The sequence below is a fragment of the Schistocerca serialis genome, chromosome 3, assembly GCF_023864345.2.
Source record: "Schistocerca serialis cubense isolate TAMUIC-IGC-003099 chromosome 3, iqSchSeri2.2, whole genome shotgun sequence".
Taxonomy (NCBI): domain Eukaryota; kingdom Metazoa; phylum Arthropoda; class Insecta; order Orthoptera; family Acrididae; genus Schistocerca; species Schistocerca serialis.
In genome coordinates this window covers 560,898,841-560,922,188 of record NC_064640.1, presented here as the reverse complement: position 1 = coordinate 560,922,188, position 23,348 = coordinate 560,898,841, and the positions used below count along the sequence as shown (strand labels likewise).

The following is a 23,348-nucleotide window of genomic DNA, read 5'->3' as shown; positions in this document are numbered from 1 at the left end:
GTCTTCGTAAAATTTCGCACTGGACCCCCGTATTTAGAGCTTTTTTAAAACTAGTTTGTAAAGTCTTTATTTTTATTTTGTAGCTATCTCTTAAGAATTTACCAATTAAAAAATTGCACAGTATTCTGCGAGGAGTGATTGGAATGCGTTTTTCTGGAGTGAGCAAGTGCGTATCGAAAGACGGGAGTGTGTAGGAGGCGGAACGCATCTCTGAGAGCAAAGGAAAGTGTTATTTTTTATGGAAGTTAGATTTCACAAAAACCCCAAATTATTTTGATTTCTATGTGCTCACGTCTCATAAAAATCAACGTAAAAAATGGTATTTGGTGTTCTGAGATATACTGGTTACTGCAACATGAACCTTCGGCCAGACATTTTATTGTGAATAGCAGAGTAATCCCGCGCGGGATTAGCCGAGCGGTCTTAGCGCTGCAGTCATGGACTGTGCGGCTGATCCCGGTGGAGGTTCGAGTCCTCCCTTGGGCATGGGTGTGTGTGTTTGTCCTTAGGATAATTTATGTTAAGTAGTGTGTAAGCTTAGGGACTGATCACCTTAGCAGTCAAGTCCCATAAGATTTCACACGCATTTGAACATTTGAACAAGCAGAGTAATCATGTAGATGTAGATATACACACTATACGAAAGAACTTGAAAAGACGTAAGTTGCTCCACGAAGAAATTTGAATTAAGATTAACGTTGTGGGTCACTCCCAAGAGTGCCAATACCTGTGGCCACCCCTATCCCCCCACCTCCTCCCCCTCCACTCTCAAGGAGAGGAAAAAGTATAGTATAGTCAGGTGTTTTTCTTTCATGAAAACGATTTAAAGACAGTATTACAAAGGTTTATAAAAGGGTCGGGTTTGAAAATTTTTCAGGCTATTTAAAAATTGCTATTCGTCTCCTAAATATTAAAAATACACCAGAGCCCCCAGGTCTACTCCTCCTCTCCCCCCTCTCCTTCATCCTCATACAAACGATCGTATGTGCGCCATTGGTCACAATGCATTACAAGCTCATTTGTGAACGTGCACAAATAGGTATGAAACAGGAACTGGGAAGAGAATCGACAGTATTCGTTTCAAAGAGAGATTGAGTGCCATGGCAGTGGAAGAGTTCATTTCAGTTGATGAAAATATTGTCTCTATTGACATCTAAATTGAGTGTGACAGTTATCTGGTCGCTTGTAACAGATCTAGGTGAAACCAATTTAATTGTTGTATGTTTTTAACGGTCGCCCAATAGCGCTATGACTGTTCTAGAGTCATTCAAACAAACTCAATAATCAGTAGTGCGTAAATACACAGATCTTGCAACACTAGTTCAAGACGACTTTAACCTACTGAGAAGAGAGTGGAACGTCTATAGGTTCATTGCAGGGGACAGACAGACAGGCTTGTGAAGTATTTTTGAACACTTTTTCCGAAAATTGTCTTCAGAAGCTAGTTCGGCAGCTCACATGAGCACTAGAACAAAGTATGTTTCAGTGCACTTTGTTAGTGCTGATTGCCTACATCTGGGGCAGCCATGCATTCAAAGGTAAACCTATTGTTCTTCTTTGACTTACAGGTCATTAACCTATTGTTCTCCATTTATTGACCGGCCCTTAACCTGTTGTTCTGCTAAAAGGATATTTTCTTTTGATTGACAGATCCTAAACCTATCGTTTGCCAGCCCCCTCTGCCTCCCCCCTTCAGGAAATCTCCTCCCCCGTCACTGCTACAGGTACACTTTCAGGTCTGATTTATTGGAATAGCCCCTCTCACTCTTATCAATCTCATTGACTACTTAGTTAAAATTATCAATTAAATAACCTCTCCCTCTCTGGTAAACCCCTCCCCTCCCACTCTCACTTCCAAAAATAGGCGGATAAAGACTCAGTTGATTGGCCATTTGGAGGGAATCCGATTGTAGTGTATGGAATATTGTTTAAACAATTTAGACAATGTGTGGAATATCGTTTATTTAAAAAAATTAGAGGATTAAAGGCACTGTATGGAACACAGTTTATCTATTTATTTAAAGAATTTTTCACGAAACTGATCACCACCCCCACCACCAAATCCCCACCCCACTCGCCCTCTCACCTACCTGGAAATTGGCGGATCTGTGGTAGACAGGAAGGAGCTGATGAAGGGAAATTCAAGGGTATATTACTTTTTTATTTTAAAACATCAGTTTGCAGGGCTTGGATTTCACTTGCTCATCTTTCTCTGCTGTTTGGAAAGATGTAGGTCTTCTGAGAAGTAATGCCCTAATGCCACAGTGGCGGATGAGTGACGGCATCCTCTCCAGAGATGGATGGTCTGCTTCAACTTGTCTGTGAACATTTGCTTTCTCAGAACTTTCCGTAGATACCTTGCCTCCATCTTTTCGAATCAGTTCGGTGTAAGTACAATTAAATATTGTCCACAGTTCATGGTCTCATGGCAGCGTTCTCAGAGATTTTCACCTGCCCCTAGAAGACTGGGTGTTGCTGTGTCATCTTCATCATCATCATTCGTCGCCATTACGGTCGGACGAAGGCAACAGCAAACCACCTCAATTAGGACCTTGCCTAGTACGGCAGTGCGGGTATATCACATCATTCCCCTGTACTCTGGCAAGAAGCATGGGAATTGGACTTCATTTCCAATTAAACATAAGGATTGCTGCCGCAGTCTGACACCGAACAGTGTACCGGATATGTATCATCTTCACAACCGTGTTTCTGGAACGAAACTCAGCATCTATAGCAGACATAATTTTCCACCTAAAAAGAAATCTTTCATTCCCCTTATGACTAACGACGTGCGCATCTATACCTCCATAACGATAGGACACACAGTCATTTTATCCAGGAAATTATTTGACATTGAAGTTTTCCAATCAGCGCTTCCGAAAGTTGCTGCATCCTGTCAAGACTCTCTCAAACAAGTGTTATAAAGCACATCCTGCGCTATGTGATAATCAACAACGCCCCCGCAGTTGAAAGGGGGCAAGACCTTCAGGTTGTGGCTTGCACCGAAATAGTGATCGCGTACATGACTGCAATATGGGGAATCAGTCGAAATGGAATGCAGAGCCATCAGCTATTCCGTCATTGTGACAGATGAGTTTAAATTTAGTGGTCGTCAATCACCATCGAACAATAGTTTGGAAACTCTCCACAACGCCGCCAACCTCTCCCAGTTTCCTTATGTTGTAACCATCTTTTATTTAAAATCATCCAGTGTGTGTGGTGTGTTATGGTAGCTGTGGTAATAACATGACTTATACTGTGCGTCGTCTAGTTTTCTGTGAGAGGCAATGGCTCAGAACGAGTTAATGTCAGTCTAGAACCTGACGCAGACCTCGAAGTAGTGGCAGAAAAACAAAATGTATGGCAGTGTACAAAGTGTGTTACAGCAGAAATAAAACAATGTTTTAAACAACGACACAGGGTCACAGGGTGGGTCTCTTCGACTTATAGTAAAGCTTGTGGGATGCGGTAATCATCCTACAGTACAGGAGATGCAACATTACACTGGTCCGTGCAACGGATCAATAGCTTTGTATTTAATATGATCGTCTCATGTGCTCGATGCGGAAACACATAATTGCTCCATTGTGGCATCAGTATGATTAAATGAAGCATGAATGTCTTCCTGTTGTGCTCCTCATTTGTATTTCAATGGCAGGAACGTAAGAAAATACTTTGGATTATAAATTGTGAGAGAAAATTAATTTCTCACAAGTTGAGGACGTAACAACAAAAACTAAGTTCGAAGGAGCATAATGAGAGGTATCTATAGTAGTGGAACCATCCTGCGTGCATTACGGTGCGTCATAGTCTCACAAGTGAGGTGATGCAATACCTTGGTTCAATAGCAAAATGAACAAAAACAAAAGGTGCTCCTCATCAGGTGGCAGAAAAGGCCGCTGTCATTTCCATAAACATACAGCCGTTTGTCAAATGGATACTAATGACAACAGCTACTCACTGGTTGGGTAAATGCAGGCTGTAATTTAATAAATAATACGTAGTAGATAAAGCGGTGTAGATATGTTAAGTCGGAATAAAACTATGCTGATTAGTTTATTTAGGACATCGTACCAAGGATATCGACAAATTGTCAGGCAGCTACATTTCTTCAATTTAAGAGTGATGACACAATGAGAAATGAAATTATTGTCTTTCGTACTGAGCCATTTTCTGTGCGTTTCTCCAAGGTGAGGTCAGACACCATAACATTTTCAATTAGGCTGATATTTGCAGATCTGGTTTGCTTCTTGTAAATATTGTTAGTCGAAATAAATTCCGCTCAAAACTTTTTAGGTGCATGTCAAACTGTCATTTGCGTATTTCGGCTACTTTTTTGTTAGATGCAACATTTAACTGCAGAGACTCGTTATGTTATCTTCTGATTGAAACCAGCTCCAACTTCTCCTCAAGTTAAATCACAAGAAGATTTTACCAAAAACTGGAAAATGCTCTTTTTTTGGTACGGGAAACGTAATTCTGTATTAGCTTTAGTATTAAGAAGCTACACAATTTTGATATTTTACATCTTGGCTCTAATGGAGCTGATAAACCTGTATATGGAGAAATACAAGTTATATGTGAAGTGGTATATAGCGGTAGATGTAGGTGTCTCTGTGAACGTGGAAGTAATTTACTTCTACACCCCCCTGCATCAAGTCGCTGACCATTACGCTGTCAGGCGAGATCCATCGCCACATGCGCCGTCCGAACCAACAGCGTTTCATATTTGTACAAAATACATCAGAAGCTGTTAATACTTAACAGTTGTTGGAATTGTGACGTTAATTTAAAATATGTTACTAATTTTAGTCTTTGTAATTACGAAATAGCGCGCTATCCTTACAGATTTGCAGCCATGTATAGGACGTAGTAATCTCTGCTGTTATTAATACTCTCTGTGATTTTCGTCACTTACAAAACTATTTCTTCGATGCCAGCTGAAGAAAGTTCTATCCAATGAGAGGCTGGTTCCAATCTATATATGAGAGTGTCGTCATTGCTTTGTGTATCCTTCTATTTTCACCCTCAGCAGTGTTACTACTATCAATAATAACTCACGCTCAAGTTGTTGTGGTGTGCAGTTAGCCGAATGGTTTTAGTCAAGTTTCACCATGAATCGTCCTCCCTCCCAGATGCAATTCCGTATTATTTCCTATCTACCAGTCTGCCTTCTACGATCTACTGTAGCACTTCACTTAAAACAAACATTCCTTCCCTTTTGAACAGTTAGTCGTTCAAGTTTCACTTCCGAACAAGGTTACACTCCAGAATAGAGGTCAAATACGTCTCAAAAGAATTATGGAATTTGTAGCACTACAATGTTTTCCAGGCAGATTGATAATTGACGGTCAAGGAATAACGGTTGTGGTATAGTATTTGATCAAGGACAGTTGCTTTAGAGATTGCTGTATGTGATTTGCTATGCTATTGTTAATTGCATTGTTTACTTTGAAGCGTACTCCACTACTTAAAGTTTCATATTTGTTGTGTATAATGATAATACACAACATCGTGCCTTATTTTTTAGATTCATAATGGCTTTGATATGGCTAGCTAGTGATGATATTATCATTATAATGGAAACAGCTACTCTGTTGTTTGTTTAACACGATTTAAGGAACTTCTGGATCTATAAGTAATTATTAACTTAATCCATTCGAGGATCCCCTCACAGTGATATAGTAGTGGTCACAGTAAGATAAAAAAATCAATAGAACACAATATACACAAACTAAAAATTCGGGAATATGGTTTATAAGGATATGAGATATGGCGGGCGTGGCACTGATCAAGGAACCATCCGAGCATTCACCTGAACTGATTTAGGAAAACTGATGAATCACAAATCAGGACTGTCGGACAATGGCAAGACCATGCACTGCGTCACTCACTCAGTGCCTATTATACAGTGTTCTTTGATTCACATTCATACATCTTCTGATAATTAATAACATCAAAACATAGTTTTGCTCTTCCTCTCATACACTGAAAGACCCACCAATGCCTTCTGGTTCATGAAGATGTTATTATGCTCCTTGCATTAACCCCAGACTGTACAGAATACCAATTCTTGGGCCAGCAACATTCAAGTTTCCTACTTCTTGCACTCACCTCTGTTCGCCTAGAAAAATAAGACATTACTGCTTTGCATTTTAGATCCTGACACATGAATGACTTGCAAATGCACTATATAGAATTCACGCATTGTCTTTCTTCAGGGATCCATTATATGATACTCGTATTTACGTGTGGGGAGATTGGGCTTGTATGGAGAATGTGGAAGGACTTCCCAGCGAAACCTCTGCAGCATAGTCGAAACGACCTTGGCAACATAAGGGTTCACCCACGTTCGTAGCCATCGTTTAGTTCGACGAAGAAAGGTATGCATGTTTACAATCGTTGCACCACAGTCCCTTTTATCATTCACATTAGATCCTGACCGTACCTATGTTACAAAAGCAAAAAATCGTTATCGTGTAATGTATTGAGAAATGGTGTTGTGGTTATTATCTTTTATTGTTAGTTACTACTCTGAATCCTCAAAGTATATATTTTAATAACGTCTTTGCTTCGTTTGGACAATTTATTACACAGATTTTCAGTATATAAAAATATTGTTTTGAGTATATTTTTCATACGTCTTATACAGTCTGGAATGTCGTTGGTATATATTAAGAACATTAAGAACCTACTTTGACAAAATCCACTATCCTAAGGAGCACCTATGTCTGTATGTCACTTGTCTTCTAACTATATTACTAAAACATATCATCAACAGCTCTCTGGACAAGATTGCCTTCTGCACATTGTTTTCGAGGTAAGGCTGGAACCTCTTGATCACTAACTACTCATGTTTCTAGTTTAGCCCTATTTTATAGTGAACAGTGTCATAAGATCTGGAATAGTCAAAGAGAATATCTGGATGGCAGTCACATTTTTCAACAGCTGTAAGTGGACGATATTGCACTTTTCTCCCTACAGACACCAAACTGTGCTTCGATGAATGGGTTGTATTTAATGAAGTAACAAAACGAAAAAGAAAAATCGGTGTGCACTTAATTAAGTTGTGCGAAAGTCGCCAACAAAGAGTGAGTAATCATTATTTGTTTTATTTCATTGAGAAGACACCTGCGAAGCGAAATTGGTGTCACTTGTACTGAAAAGACGATGTTAATCATCAGCATCCGTCGGTTCGTCCAATAAGAAGTCAAACGCCGTCTCAACGGTTTTAGACTTATATTTGCAACTCTGTTTTGAAATGTCTAAAGAGTGTCAGCAGCAAAAAATATCACTTAAAACTTGTTGCGCGAGAGTCCAAATGTCATTTACATATATCGGCCAGTTTCATGTTACATACATTTCTTTTCACAGTAACATTAGGTGAAAATCGGATTAAACCGTCAGATACTTTTCACAAAGATAATGCAATTCTACTGTTGTCTGTAGCAAACAGTTATGTCCTTTAACTCTTTGGAGCACGGTGGTATACATAGTATACCACCTTTTGAAAATTTTCTTGGCTCTTTGCACAGTGGTTTAACTGCACGACCACCACTCTAATATGCTCACCTAGTTCTCTACTTATCAGACAGATGGCACTCACTGCCTATAAGGAATCAGTTCCCGCCAAGAATTGCATAGATTACAACTGTGAAAGCTGCGTGCTGAGTTGTGCATGGTTTTTGCGTGTGAATAGTGGTTTATAACGAATTTCTTGTTGCGCCTGTGTTTTTTCCATATCTTGGACGTCACAGCTACGGTATGAACCCATGTATACATTCATATGCACAATCTTCCGTTATTTATATACAATTTATTTTGGTGGTATATTATTTGTACCACCGTGCATGTAGCAGTATTCTATTGCATTTCGTTTCCTAGTATAAAATTCGAAATCCTCCGCTACAAAGTTTAGTTTTTAATTGTGTTGTGACTTATTTTAGCTCTTTCTCCATTTTGTTTTGCTTACGTATTCTTTACTTGGATTCAGGCTGTTGTTTGAAAATGAAAATGTCAAGAAGAGGCTTACGAGATGAAGAAATCGAACGATTATTGTGTGAAATTCCATCAGACGAGGATTCCACTGTTGACACCACAGATGACGAATCTGATTATGAAGCAAGCATTGTTGCGGAGGCTATTGTGTCGTCTGAAGGCGAAGTTTCAGAGAGCGAGGAAGAAAGTGAGTCCACTCCGCCAAAACGCGCTGCTGACACAGCGCCAACTTGGGGACAACAATTCAATGCTACCTCAGGAATGCAGTTCGACAGTGAATCAGGACCAAGTGCTTTTATTAGGGACATTGATGATCCAGAACCTATCGATATATTCGAAAAAATATTTCCAAAAGAGCTAGTTCAGCTAATCGTTTTCCAAACAAATTTATATGCGACGCAATCTGGCAAGTCTTTCACTCCAACAACTGACAATGAAATACGAACTTTCCTGGGAATCAACATTTTGATGGGTATAAAGCGTATGCCAGCATACAGAGACTACTGGTCTAGTGCCCCAGAACTTCATGATCGTTATATTGCATCTCTGATGGCAGTAAATCGGTTTGGATGGTTACTGAGGAACATTCATCTGAATGATAACACATTGCATCCAGAAAAAGGACACCCAGGTTATGACAAACTGTACAAGCTGCGACCAGTGATCAAGATACTATCTGAATCTTTTTCCAAGTGTTACCAACCCAGCAAACACCTAGCAATTGATGAGTCAATGATCAAATTCAAAGGCCGCAACAGTATGAAACAATACATGAGAGATAAACCCATAAAGCGTGGTTACAAAGTGTGGATGCTGTGTGACAAGACCTCTTACAACTTGAAATTTGATATTTACACCGGAAAAGTAGGTGACACAGTGCAAACAGGCCTTGGGGAGCATGTAGTGCTGAGTTTGTCCTCTGAACTCGTAAATAAAGGCCATTATCTTTATTTCGACAACTATTTCAATAGCTATAACTTGTTGGCTGGTTTACAGCAGAGAAACATATATGCCTGTGGGACAGTTCAACCAACAAGGAAACATTTACCCAAATTAAAAACAGACAAAGAATTAAGCAGAGGTGAATTTGACTGGAGGGTCAGCAACTGTGGCATCCTCTACTTGAAGTGGAAAGATAAGAGAGCTGTTCATCTCCTTTCAAATTTTCACAGTCCTGAAGTTACTACAGTGACTCGCCGTGAAAGAGATGGTTCACGCATAGAGCTACCTTGTCCTCAAGCAGTGATGGATTACAATGCACACATGAACAATGTCGACAAGTTCGACCAACTGAAAAAATCATATGAAATAAGCCGGAGAAGTAAAAAGTGGTGGCACCGAATATTCTTTCACCTGCTTGATGTCAGTATCGTCAACAGCTATATAATTTGGAAGGAACTAGGCGATAGAGAAAAAATGACTGCCAAAGTCTTCAGGATGAGTATCCTGCAAAGCTTAGTAACCCAGAAAACACCATTGAGGCCATCTAGACTTCATGAGAGTCAAGTCCACGTAAAGAAAAACAAGCCATATGTTTCCTCACGCCAGCGTCTCGACAATTCATCCCACCAGCCAGAGCGTACTACCGCCAGACGTTGTGCGAAATGCAGTACAAAAAAGAAGCAAGTGCGCACTTTCTGGATGTGCGCTGAATGCAAAGTGCCTTTGTGCCTTAGCAAAACAAAAAGGTGCTTTCAAGATTTTCACAAAAAGGAATAAGAAACATATTTTATTTGTAAGGTTTGTAATTTGATTTTGTATTGTAAATGACCAATTGCCAGAAATAAAATTATTTTACATTAATTATACTAATTATTACTGCTTAGAGTAGAATTTAAAGGTGAGTTACAAGCACAAACCAAGATATCTCAAAAACTTTAGGTACGGCCCTAAGTGGCATGGTGGTATATTATATATACCACCATCTAAAACCAAAATCAATACAATAAAAAATTTTAATTCATGTTTTCCTTTATTAGCAACCCCACCAGACATAGAAAATGCATGTTTTATTAAAAAATTAATTAAACATAAAATCTGTGCATCAAAGAGTTAACCCAAACAGGAAATGAAGTTTTATTTGTTAAAGTACTGTAATGTATGAGTACCAGTGTTACACCTGTATAGAAAACGATATTGTCTGTCTCACTCTAGTTAAACTAGTGACTCGGCATTCGGAGATATGACACTTGTATGTGAAGTGGTGGATAGCGATAGATCGAACTGTGTCAGTCAACTTGTAAATAAGTTCCTTGACGACACCTCTCCATGTAGCCGGTGTACACTCTGCTGCCGGTCGTGTTCCAAAGCCACATCAGTCGTCGGAACCAACCTAGTATTGTAATAAAAAAAATCATAATCGGTATTACTAAAGAGGTATTGCAAATGTTAGTGGTATTTTGAAAATGCGATGTTACTTTAAAATGTATTCTTACATGCAGAGATGCGGGTATGTTAGAAATTCGTTGGGGCTGCGGAACAAGTTATCCAGTACTAGTATTAATATTACAGCGCGCTGTCTATACCAGTACGCAGTTATCTATAACGTTACAAGGGTTTGCTACTGTTATGTATATTTTTCGTGCATTATGTCATCTTACAACAGTTGTGTCCTATTTCTTCGAGGTTGTTAGTAATAATACAGTTAATTAGAAAACTGAGAATAATAATACTTTATTAATTTGCAACAGAATTTATCTTGTATCGAGAGGTTCTGCTGTAGCCTTCAAGCAGCAGACGAGGAGTTGCGTTCCTGAACGCTCTAAATGAGCTACGATTACCGAGTGGCGAACTGATGCAAGTTTAGATTGGTATTGTGGCTTCACTAGAGCCACTTTAGAACACAAGATCGTAGACTTTTGTTCATACACATCTCCTACAACTCGTTCCATGTCAAATAGCCTAATTTTGAAACATTTTCGTGCTCGATCATGACGGATTTCGAAGAAACTTTTTGTGAACATTCACGCATGCCCCAGATGAACGTTGATAAAATTTGACGTTAGTTAAAGCAGTATAGTCCGAGATATTGTCATTTCGTTGGCTCCATGCACGACTTTGCGCAGAGCATGAGTGGATTTCTGGCCACTTTGAGCTGTTATATCTCGGCCAATAATTTGTGAAAAGAAATGAAGTTTGGCCATCTGGTACAACTTCACTCGTTGTTTTAAGAATAATAATGAAAAGAATTTTACGAGCCAAGTTCAGCAAGAAAATGTTAGACAAAATCACATGAAAAAAATCGGCAACCGAAAAATTGCACTGAGCATGTGACTTTCTACACAATAGCTCTGTAGCACAAGAATGTGGACTACGAAACTTCATTTACGTAATATTTTCCAGTAACCTCTTTTTACTAACTGAGGTTTTGCCACACAAAAATCATTCACGTACTGCCTTTAAATTGCTACAAAATCTGTTCAAATTATGTCTTCTTAATTTAAGTTCATTGTAAAGCATTGGTGTATAGTGACATTGTCACCACCGAAACAAGATTATGAACCGGCAACCCCATCTCCATAGCTGTGCAATATCAGGCATGAGTGGGTTTGTTTATTAAGGTCCCCTAGAATGTACTTTGGTTCCTTAATTTAACTTCCAAAGCCTAGTCGTGATGCTCCTCTCCTTACAGAGTTATTTGCTAAGTAGCTTACCTCCGATTCTTAAATCTATAATAATGTCTCACACAGTTTGCATGCAAAAATTAATACCAATTTTGATTTTAAATTTCTCAACATTGCTGTTCACATTTTTCGAAATACACTCCTGGAAATTGAAATAAGAACACCGTGAATTCATTGTCCCAGGAAGGGGAAACTTTATTGACACATTCCTGGGGTCAGATACATCACATGATCACACTGACAGAACCACAGGCACATAGACACAGGCAACAGAGCATGCACAATGTCGGCACTAGTACACTGTATATCCACCTTTCGCAGCAATGCAGGCTGCTATTCTCCCATGGAGACGATCGTAGAGATGCTGGATGTAATCCCGTGGAACGGCTTGCCATGCCATTTCCACCTGGCGCCTCAGTTGGACCAGCGTTCGTGCTGGACGTGCAGACCGCGTGAGACGACGCTTCATCCAGTCCCAAACATGCTCAATGGGGGACAGATCCGGAGATCTTGCTGGCCAGGGTAGTTGACTTACACCTTCTAGAGCACGTTGGGTGGCACGGGATACATGCGGACGTGCATTGTCCTGTTGGAACAGCAAGTTCCCTTGCCGGTCTAGGAATGGTAGAACGATGGGTTCGATGACGGTTTGCATGTACCGTGCACTATTCAGTGTCCCCTCGACGATCACCAGTGGTGTACAGCCATTGTAGGAGATCGCTCCCCACACCATGATGCCGGGTGTTGGCCCTGTGTGCCTCGGTCGTATGCAGTCCTGATTGTGGCGCTCACCTGCACGGCGCCAAACACGCATACGACCATCATTGGCACCAAGGCAGAAGCGACTCTCATCGCTGAAGACGACACGTCTCCATTCGTCCCTCCATTCACGCCTGTCGCGACACCACTGGAGGCGGGCTGCACGATGTTGGGGCGTGAGCGGAAGACGGCCTAACGGTGTGCGGGACCGTAGCCCAGCTTCATGGAGACGGTTGCGAATGGTCCTCGCCGATACCCCAGGAGCAACAGTGTCCCTAATTTGCTGGGAAGTGGAGGTGCGGTCCCCTGCGGCACTGCGTAGGATCCTACGGTCTTGGCGTGCATCCGTGCGTCGCTGCGGTCCGGTCCCAGGTCGACGGGCACGTGCACCTTCCGCCGACCACTGGCGACAACATCGATGTACTGTGGAGACCTCACGCCCCACGTGTTGAGCAATTCAGCGGTACGTCCACCCGGCCTCCCGCATGCCCACTATACGCCCCCGCTCAAAGTCCGTCAACTGCACATACGGTTCACGTCCACGCTGTCGCGGCATGCTACCAGTGTTAAAGACTGCGATGGAGCTCCGTATGCCACGGCAAACTGGCTGACACTGACGGCGGCGGTGCACAAATGCTGCGCAGCTAGCGCCATTCGACGGCCAACACCGCGGTTCCTGGTGTGTCCGCTGTGCCGTGCGTGTGATCATTGCTTGTACAGCCCTCTCGCAGTGTCCGGAGCAAGTATGGTGGGTCTGACACACCGGTGTCAATGTGTTCTTTTTTCCATTTCCAGGAGTGTATTTTAGCCACATTCTTCTGTTCATTTTCTGTAAACTGATACTGTAAGCTAGATGATGACACTGAAGAAACAGAGGGCATAGAAATGAGGTGTTGTTCTGGTTCTCAGAATCCTGTCTTTCGAGTCAACAAAATGAATCAACATGGCCTTATGGATGCTTGATTGCCTATCTGTCTAGTTTTACTACGACTGTTAAGACCCCTTTTTGTTAGAACAGGGTAGAGGTATCACGTTCAAATTTATGGCACATACTGAGGTCTACGGCCCCGTGGCGGCGTGAAAAACTTAAACTTCTAAGATAACGAAATCGAAAGATACGGCTGTCTGTAAAGATCTCGTTTTCTGAGGAAGGAGTACAGCCATCTAACAGCAATATGTGTTAAATACTAAAGTCTACAGCCCATTGGGATGTAAATAGTTGTAGCTTCAGTGCCTTCAAAAGTTCTCGGACATGAATGTCACATATACTGATGCTCTGAAATTCAACCATCAAAAGCTATAAATGAAATGTATGTATACATGTCGGGCCTGAGTGTTTAGCGGTAAAGTGCATACGTAGAAAGCAAGAGGTCGCGAATCGTATCTCGGTCGAACCACTGATATTTCAAGGTATTTTTTTTTTTTTTTTTTTTTTTTTTTTTTTTTTTTTTTTTTTAAAATCGATGCGGGGAGGCAGAAACAACACGTAGTCTGGGTTCCACAATAAACTGTAGGTCTCATTTCCGCAGATGGGTAACTGGTGTATGGTATGGACATGCAAGTCACCGCAAAGGGATCGAAGAGGGTGATTTGCACTAGTCCACGGAGACATACGAAATTCGCGTTATCTATACACACAATTAAGTTGGCATAGAACCCTCACTGCAAGTTGCACGTAACCAGTTTAATTCTTATTTAGACGGCAGAAAACAGGCCAATAATTGACATTAGTTGATATGTGAGGAGACGAAGGAGTTACAGACGCATCAAGGGAAAGTGTACTAATCAGCATCATGCTGTGGAAAAGTATTTAAAAGAGTGGGATATCGTTCGATGTTGTGTGAGATGGAGGAGCCAGGAGGAGCTATATAAAAGAAATTAGTCAAAACTGAAGTAATGCTGTGAAACACACATAATTTTGCCTCAAGGAGAATAAGGCCAAGCGCTTACTTTGAAAGCAAGCAGTGGGATATGGTGTTGTCTTTGCAACACTTTTCAGATTTTCTCTTCTAGGGAGTCATGTAACAGATGTTTATGTATTTTCTCATTCTATTTTTCAAATGATAGCATTCATAATATGTGCTGCACTTCTGATTTTGGAGTTTCAGTTATTAATCCAGAAAGCTAAAGTTTTTCAAAAAGTGAAGAACTGTTCCCAGGTACAGTGTGATCCTTCACCTAAAAGCAAAATCCTGTTCAAACTTAATAAGTGATGTAAACTGGAAAATTTGGTAAATGTTGTATTTAATAGCATATGTGTTACATTATAAGTCAACTGCGCATATTGAAGGAAGTCAGTTCATTTGCATACATCACTTTATCAATGATAGTAGACATTCAGTTTCAAGGTACAAGATGGTGTATATCTGATGAAATATTGCTTTACCTTGGACACGTTATGTGACTAGTTTTAAAAATATACACAGTTTTACTCACGATTAATTCTGTAACCGATGAATTACCAGTATCCTCCGAACAGCTTTAATACAGTATATATTGTAAGAAAGAAAAAAAAAAGAAAAAAGGAACGACTCATCAAGAAGACGATATGCAGATTTGTCACATATTGATATTGATATTCTTCGCGAATTTCATTCCGTGTTCGTGTACGTTATGTACAGTAACTATATTTCGGAGAGAGGTGCGTCAATAATACAAGCACATATCATTATTTTAGAGACTACGTGTAGTTGTGCTCAAAGAAGTCGGTTGGAATAATCGGTGAATCCCTCGACGTCAAATAGGTACGATGCCACTGTTCGATGATGTTGGTAAAATGGATGAACCATGGTCGAACACATGGTCTAGAAGAAAGCAGTTGACCTAGAGATACGACAGGACCTGAGGTGAATCCCTCGACGTCAAATAGGTACGATGCCACTGTTCGATGATGTTGGTAAAATGGATGAACCATGGTCGAACACATGGTCTAGAAGAAAGCAGTTGACCTAGAGATACGACAGGACCTGAGGGCGAAACAATAGTCACAGAGCACTCAGAGCCCTGTATTCATCGCTATCTTCATTCCGACGTGCAACTGCTGTTTCTGTGATCGCAAGGACCATTAACGTTTGACTCATGGAATGAGCACATGGTGCCGTTTATGCAGATTATGATTCATCACTGTTCACTAAGAAGCCTATTTGAAGTGGCGTCGGGTGCATTCGACCTGGAGTCTCATTAACTGGAACATATTTGCATTCGCTGATGCATCTCATGCAGAGACCTGATAACCAGCAAATGCGTGTCTCGAGATGCCCCGACAGTGGTGGGATACCTACCAGAATGTCGCCCACCATACAACGCGGCAATCAAGAGTGGTGGTCTGGGGTGCCATTCCGTTGGATAGCAGGATCCCTGTGACTGTCATCAGCGGTACAACTCAACGGTACGTAGACGATTTTCTTTGCCCTGATTCGTTGCCTTTAATGGCAGCCGTCCTGGCTTACATTTCAACAAGATAATGTTCTCTCACACGTGATGGGAGTTTCTACTACTTATCTTCCTTATCTTTGTACTTGCCAAACCAAACATTGGTCAGCAAGTTCCCCGGGTCTCTCCCAACTAAGAAACTTTGCTGCAGTTAGCCCGACCCCTCCAACCAGATCGAGATTTTGTCTATCTAAAGCGCCAGTTGGACATAATTTAGCAAGATAAAACTAAGAATGGCATGCAATAACTCAGTCAATCAGTCAGTGAAGAATGACTGATTGCATAAGGGCCAGAGGTGGACCGAAGCGTTATTGACTTACTCAATTCGTGAATCTCTTTGTCTTTAATAAATCATCCAGTTCCTCTTAAGCTGCAATAATTTGCATATCTGTATATGTACATCACATATACCGTCTTTCGTCCCATTCAGATAATTCCTTCGTGGGGCGACGATAGTTTTCATCTTAGAGTGTATTGTGGAGCACTATTAGATGATGAATTCGTAATAATACTGACCAGGTAACAACTTGTGTTCCTGGGTACACAATACTTCGGGTGCAATACTCTCTCCTAATGCCCAAAACTAATAATTGATTTCTATAGTAATGTTAGCCCTAAAATAAATGGTTTGCACTGTATCCCAGATTTCCTATAATAGAAAACAATATCCTATCATGCTGCGTTTGCAATACGAAGGCACCATGAGCAGCGTAACTAGTGTCTTTCGGACTGCAAGTATATATGACACCGCTCTTATTTGTCGATATACACGGTGATTATATATTTTAAGTTAAACTTTCAAACGGCTGTAGAAATAACACCACTGGTCAGAATGACGTCAAATTGCAACGGAATAGCACCGGAGAACGGGGTAAACGTATGTTGTTGTTGCTGTGGTCTTCAGTCCTGAGACTGGTTTGATGCAGCTCTCCATGCTACGCTATCCTGTGCAAGCTTCTTCATCTCCCAGTACTTACTGCAACCTACATCCTTCTCAATCTGTTTAGTGTATTCATCTCTTGGTCACCCTCTACGATTTTTACGCTCCACGCTGCCCTCCAATTCTAAATTGGTGATCCCTTGATGCCTCAGAACATGTCCTACCAACCGATCCCTTCTTCTAGTCAAGTTGTGCCACAAACTTCTCTTCTCGCCAACCCTATTCATTACCTCCTCATTAGTTATATGATCTACCCATCTAATCTTCAGCATTATTCTGTAGCACCACATTTCGAAAGCTTCTATTCACTTCTTGTACAAACTAGTTATCGTCCAGGTTTCACTTCCATACATGGCTACACTCCATACGAATAGTTTCAGAAACGACTTGCTGACACTTAAATCTATACTCCATGTTAACAAATTTTTCTTCTTCAGAAATGCTTTCCTTGCCATTGCCAGTCTACATTTTATATCCTCTCTACTTCGACCATCATGAGTTATTTTGCTCCCCAAATAGCAAAACTCCTTTACTACTTTAAGTGTCTCATTTCCTAATCTAATTCCCTCAGCATCACCCGACTTAATTCGACTACATTCCATTATCCTCGTTTTGCTTTTGTTGATGTTCATCTTATATCCTCCTTTCAAGACACTATCCATTCCGTTCAACTGCTCTTCCAAGTCCTTTGCTGTCTCTGACAGAATTGCAATGTCATCGGCGAACTTTAAATTGTTTATTTCTTCTCCATGGGTTTTAATAGCTCCTCCGAATTTTTCTTTTGTTTTCTTCACTGCTTGCTCAATATACGGATTGAATAACATCGGGGATAGGCTACAACCCTGTATCACTCCCTTCCCAACCACTGCTTCCTTTTCATGCCCCTCGACTCTCATAACTGCCATCTGGTTTCTGTACAAATTGTAAATAGCCTTTCGCTCCCTGTATTTTACCCCTGCCACCTTCAGAATTTGAAAGAGAGTATTCCAGTGAACATTGTCAAAAGCTTTCTCTGCGTCTGCAAATGCTAGAAACGTAGGTTTGCTTTCCTTAATCTTGCTTCAAATGTAAGTCGTAGGGTCAGTATTGCCCCACGTGTTCCGATATTTCTACGGAATCCAAACTGATCTTCCCCGAGGTCGGCTTCTACCAGTTTTTCCATTCGTCTGTAAAGAATTCACGTTAGTGTTTTGCATCCGTGACTTATTAATCTGATAGTTCGGTAATTTTCACATCTGTCAGCGCCTGCTTTCTTTGGAATAACGTAAACGTATAGCAGAAGAAAAATAAATAGTTACAAAATGAAGCAATAGACGGCACTGTAAGCACCATAATCTATTAGTGGTCGACAACAAATTACAAATGAATCATCTAACAATACCTAAGGTGTACGTTTTAAGTGAAACAAACTGTACTACTCAGTGTGAATGGGTGTAGAGATGTGATACTGTTAGTTTCCGAAGCCCATCCACCACGGCAAGGTCATACCACATCGCATGGGAAAAATCGGTTTTTAATGGTCCTGAGGACAAAAAGCGCGTAAAAAGCATTATTCACAAAGGTTTTTAATTGTCCTGAGGCCAAAAACCGCATAAAAAGCATCAACCACATCGGTTTTTAACTGTCCTGTGGGCAAAAACCGCATAAAAAGAATCAATCACATCGGTTTTTAGTCGTCCAAACACTGCATAAAAATCACCAATCAAAATCTAATCTGGCCATTAATTTCCGTGTGACTGGGGAAAAACATGTTCTGTATACTGTCCACCGTTTTCTGTAACAAGCTGAAATCGAGAAACAGCATGTTCCACAACTGATCGAAGTGTTTCCGGGCTCACGTTCAGAATGTGTTGCGCAATGCGTGCCTTCAGTGCAGCTAAGTTTGCAGTCGGGACACTGAACATAACATCTTTCAGATAGCCCCACAGCCAGAAGATACACGGATTAAGGTCAAGTGATCGGGACGGCCAGCCTGTGGGGAAATGGCGGCTGATAATCTTAGCATTTTCGAAATGGCGCTTCAGCAGCTGCTTAACTGGATTTGCAATGTACAGAGGTGCGCCATATTGCATAAAAATCCCATCTACATATCCACGCTATTTGAGAGCTGGAGTGGCGTGGTTGCTCGAAAGATACTCATAGCGCTTACCACTGACGGTACGGTTAACATGAACCGCAAGCAACGGTCTCTTCGAAAAAATACGACCCTATGATAAATGATGCTGTAAACCAACACCATACAGTGACCTTTTCAGAATAAAGTGGTACTGATTGATTTGCGTGTGGATTTTCCGCTGCCCGTATTCGACAATTCTGTGTATTGACATATCCTCTCAGATGGAAGTGAAGGTCGTCTATCCACAAAATCTTCCACTGCCAATCATTGTCCACTTCCATGCGAGCAAGAAATTCTAAAGCACAAGTCTCTCTTGCTGGCAGATCTACAGGAATTTTGAATGCATAGCAAAGAAGGATGTTTCGTCGGATTTTATGTACCGTGTTAACGGTTATGTCCATGTTCGGCCAATTCTCCGTGCACTACACGATTGCACATCACCCCTCATCTCCTCCTGCATTGCTGTGGCCACTGCTTCTACTGACGTCGAATCAATTCGTTTCCTCCCTCTACCAGGTTGCACACGAAAAGAAGCTGTCTTTTCTAATTTCCGAATCATTTTCTCCAGACCCACGGCAGTCGTCGGACCAACGCCTTGTTTCAAACCCTTAAGTGTCGGGAACCTCTGCAGAGCCACGTGTGCACAGACATCATTGTTGTAAACCAGCTTTACATGTAGAGCGCGACCCTGCATTGAGACAGTCACGGTGAATGTCACGGACGCGAAGGGAGGAAAAGCCGTGTACATGGCGTGTTTATACCAACTTCAATGGGTCTTGTGCGTGACAGGGGTTTCATGTACGTACTCTGACACATACATCGCCAGTTATTAATCAATTTTCACACTATTTTTTTTTCTTCTGACACACGTTTGCCCCTTCTCCGATAATATTCCGTCGCTATTTTACGTAATTCTTATCAATGATGTTATTTCTTCAGCGTTTAACTTTAATTATAGTCACCCTGTGTGCCGTGTCTCTCTCTTAATAGTCGTCAGATGCTGTTTCCGAAGAATTTTAGCTATTTCCCTTTTATAATGTGTACATAGAGTAATTGTAAGTCATTTTTCCTCATCACATGTAAAAGGGCCAAGAATGAAGTGCAGACTTTGTTTATTTATTTTTACATACAACATATATCCACACATCAAAAGAAGTTTTGCATCACCCAGGTTCCCAAAACTCCTGAAGACAGACATAGTCTGTGGATATTGTATCGTAAACAGAGTCCCTTTGACTGTTCAGAGATGTCACTAACCCGCCCGAAGTTGTAATAACCATGCATGAGCAGCGTCTGTTAGACGGAGGGTGTCTGATAGCTGATCAGTTCCAGTCATCTCACAGAAAGGAGGTACACAGCTCGTGTTGTTTGTAGTTCAATCATGCCTAGACGGTCAGTATTGCCTGTAAGCGTATTGTCATATCGCTGGCTTAGTTGTGGAGTATCTTTGCGGGCAGCCGCGTCTGTCGTGTCGAGGTATGTTGTGTTGTTGGTAGCTCTGCATGTAAGGAGCATTGTTGTTATGGAAGTTAAAGTGTTGCTGCAAGTGCTATTACAGTAAAGTGATGGAATATGGAAGTGATTCAGAGGAAAGTGCGTCAAAATGTAATAAAAAATGAGCTGTGCCGCTGATAACGTACTTGTGCATCCCCTCGTTGCGTGTCGTACAGCATCAATCATCCGCGGCGTGTTCGGTCTCCCAGAATGAACTGATGTGACTCAGTAGAAATTAGTTACCATAAAAGAGTGCAGTCAAGTGCCAGTGTCTTGTAGCGAGCGTGAGAACGTGCGTTCGATCATCGCGTTACCACATTATCAAAATGGTTCAAATGGCTCTGGGCACTATGGGACTTAACATCTATGGTCATCAGTCCCCTAGAACTTAGAACTACTTAAACCTAACTAACCTAAGGACATCACACAACACCCAGTCATCACGAGGCAGAGAAAATCCCTGGCCCCGCCGGGAATCGAACCCGGGAACCCGGGCACGGGAAGCGAGAACGCTACCGCACGACCACGAGCTGCGGACTACCACATTATCAACAATTAGCCGCGCCGCGACGGTTACGCTCACGCTCGTGGAAATGAGAACTGAAAAATTAATTTTACAGACAGTGTTATATCATTACTAGTGCCAGCGACGACTGGTACCAAAAGAAATCTGTGTATGTGTGGCGAGCATAAGATCTTTCGTTCGATTATTCGGCTTTCTCACCATCAACAATCACCCGCGTCGTGTCGGTTACGCGTACGCTCGTCTGAGTGATATTGTGGACTGGTAATCATCCATTAATTGGGATAAACACTTAGGAATTAGAATGTAAACAGTGCAACCTGCGATTTTCTTTTATGGTCTCAGAATATAGTTGTTCATACCAGACGTCGAACAGTGTTGTGTTTTAACGTTGAATGGCTCCCCTAATGCCGATTGCATATTTCGATAGATAATTTCAGGCAAGCCAGTGGCAGTGTGGAGCAGAATAGTACGACCGCCGCGGTATTACCAGCTACATGGTGTGGACAGCGCGTACGGTCAACCAATGGTCCAGAACCGATAACCAGTGTAAGGGTCCCCCACCCCCTTTTGGTTTCCCGGGCGTGTTATATGGCGACCGTGACAGACGTTGTTCAATTTAGGATAAGAAGTGCCGTATAATTTATTAGAACAGTGAAACATTTATGTATAAACAGTGATAGTTAGTTTATATTATTGAGTGGCGTCACGTGAGCTGTGGGATGTGTATGTCAAAGACCTTGTGACACAGTGTATATACTCGTCCTATCCGTGACAGTGCAAAGAACTAGTGCTACGAAGTAAGCCTACTCCACGGTGGTGCGCTTTCGACGACGCTAGCGGCATCTATGTGCGAAAGGGAACAGTTATCTGGCAGCCATTACAGAAGACGACGCTAGTGGCACCTATGGGCAAAAGTGGAAACTTTTTGGCAGCCATCACCGTGTACGACGTGAGCGGTGCCTAGGAGCGACGCAGCAAATATTACCATGCTTTGCAGAGAGGGTGCAGTGTTGACAGCCGGACAGCCTCAACTGAGTCGGCGCTACGCAACAGGCGCGACTACGGAGCCAGTAGACAACGCAAAGTAAGTCGCGCATTACAACGTTACTTCACGCAACTGAAGCAACGAGAGTAATTAACTGGCAGTGCAGATTGCGTTCTGTAATTATGTACTTACAAACAGTAACAGTTGAAATACTTTCGTTCATAAAATTACGAGCCATAATTACTTTGCCGATCGTACAGTAAAGTAAATGTCACTGTCAAATTCTGCTTACTTAGAAGTCAAATTTTTTAATATTTATTGCAATTGCAAAACTATATTTACATTAACTTATACTTCATTCTTTTTTTTTCTTTTACGTGAACTTGTATGTTATGTGTGCTTCTGAGCCCGAATTACAGCGTTGAATGCATACGGCGTTGTAGTTTGGTTGTAGTTATTGCCATCCATTCTGTGCTACGAGTGTTGTTGTGATTTGTTTATTGCTAGCTTGAGTGACTTATCTGTAGTTCGATATGGCAAATAATGAAGTTGGTGCAACTGCAGTAGACAGGGAGGTGAAAGCAGACTCTTTAAGCGAAAGTAATCAGGTGGTCACGAAAACAGAAACAAGGAGTAGCAGAGTGTCGGATTCTGGTATAGGTGACAGTACTATATCAACAGAGATGGGAAGTCCTAATGCGGAGTCGTCACCAATCATGGAGACGCCTAGACGGGATGAGTGTAGATTTAGGTCGGACATGTCTATCATTGACATGTTTAAACATTATTAGATGATAATAAACAATTAAAGGAGGATATTACGCGATCGGTAGAGCATATAAACGAACGACTCAGTAAAAACATCGACGAGACTAATGAGACTCTTAGGAAACTGGCTGTGTCAAGTCATCAGAGGATAGATGAACTCACCGTTTGGTTTGAGGAGAATGTTGCAAGCAGTACTAAACGTTTTGAAAAGGTAGAATCAGATGTCAAATAAGTGAAGGAAGAACTTACTAAAAAGGTTGAGGTTTATGACGAGCATTTCGAACAAATGGATGAGGAAGCGAAACACTGTAAACACAGGATATCAGCTGTTGCGCTAAAACAGGATGCGTACGCACGGCGAGTAGTAGAGGTGTACAGTGAGGTAGGCAAGACTAAAGAACAGGTCGGTCAGCAGGTGAAGAGTGAAGTGAAATCACTATTACGTGATGGAAGCATTGCTGGAGGTAGATTAATTGGTGTACAAAATGATGAGGTCTTCCTTGGCATAGGCAATTTTAAGAACTTCGAACAAAATGGGAGATGGCATCCCAAAGATTTCTTAGATCAGTTTAAGGGAGTGTTATCTGAATTATGGGACGAGCAAAGAAAGGTACGCTTCGTTGCAGCAAGATTGGAAGGTGAAGCTGGTACCTGGGGTATGAGAATAGGACATAAGTGTACAACCTTTGCTGAATTTGAAAAAAAAA

At 41.5% G+C, this 23,348-nt stretch overlaps 1 protein-coding gene across 1 annotated transcript; it reads left to right on the top strand.

The window, feature by feature from the left end:
• The first annotated feature begins 8,013 nt into the window (after positions 1-8,013).
• LOC126471017 (piggyBac transposable element-derived protein 4-like) lies at positions 8,014-22,873 on the top strand. The gene is made up of 3 exons (XM_050099077.1): positions 8,014-9,186; positions 22,401-22,614; positions 22,665-22,873. Exons 1-3 carry the CDS (start codon positions 8,014-8,016, stop codon positions 22,871-22,873), a joined length of 1,596 nt encoding a protein of 531 aa, XP_049955034.1.
• Positions 22,874-23,348: the final 475 nt, after the last annotated feature.

Coding starts and splice junctions, on each gene's coding strand:
- LOC126471017 (XM_050099077.1), top strand. CDS start 8,014: ATGTCAAGAAGAGGCTTACGAGATGAAGAAATCGAACGATTATTGTGT. Junction 9,187..22,400: donor ACAGTCCTGAAGTTACTACA/GTGACTCGCCGT, acceptor ACTTATCTGTAG/TTCGATATGGCAAATAATGA. Junction 22,615..22,664: donor GACGCCTAGACGGGATGAGT/GTAGATTTAGGT, acceptor AAACATTATTAG/ATGATAATAAACAATTAAAG.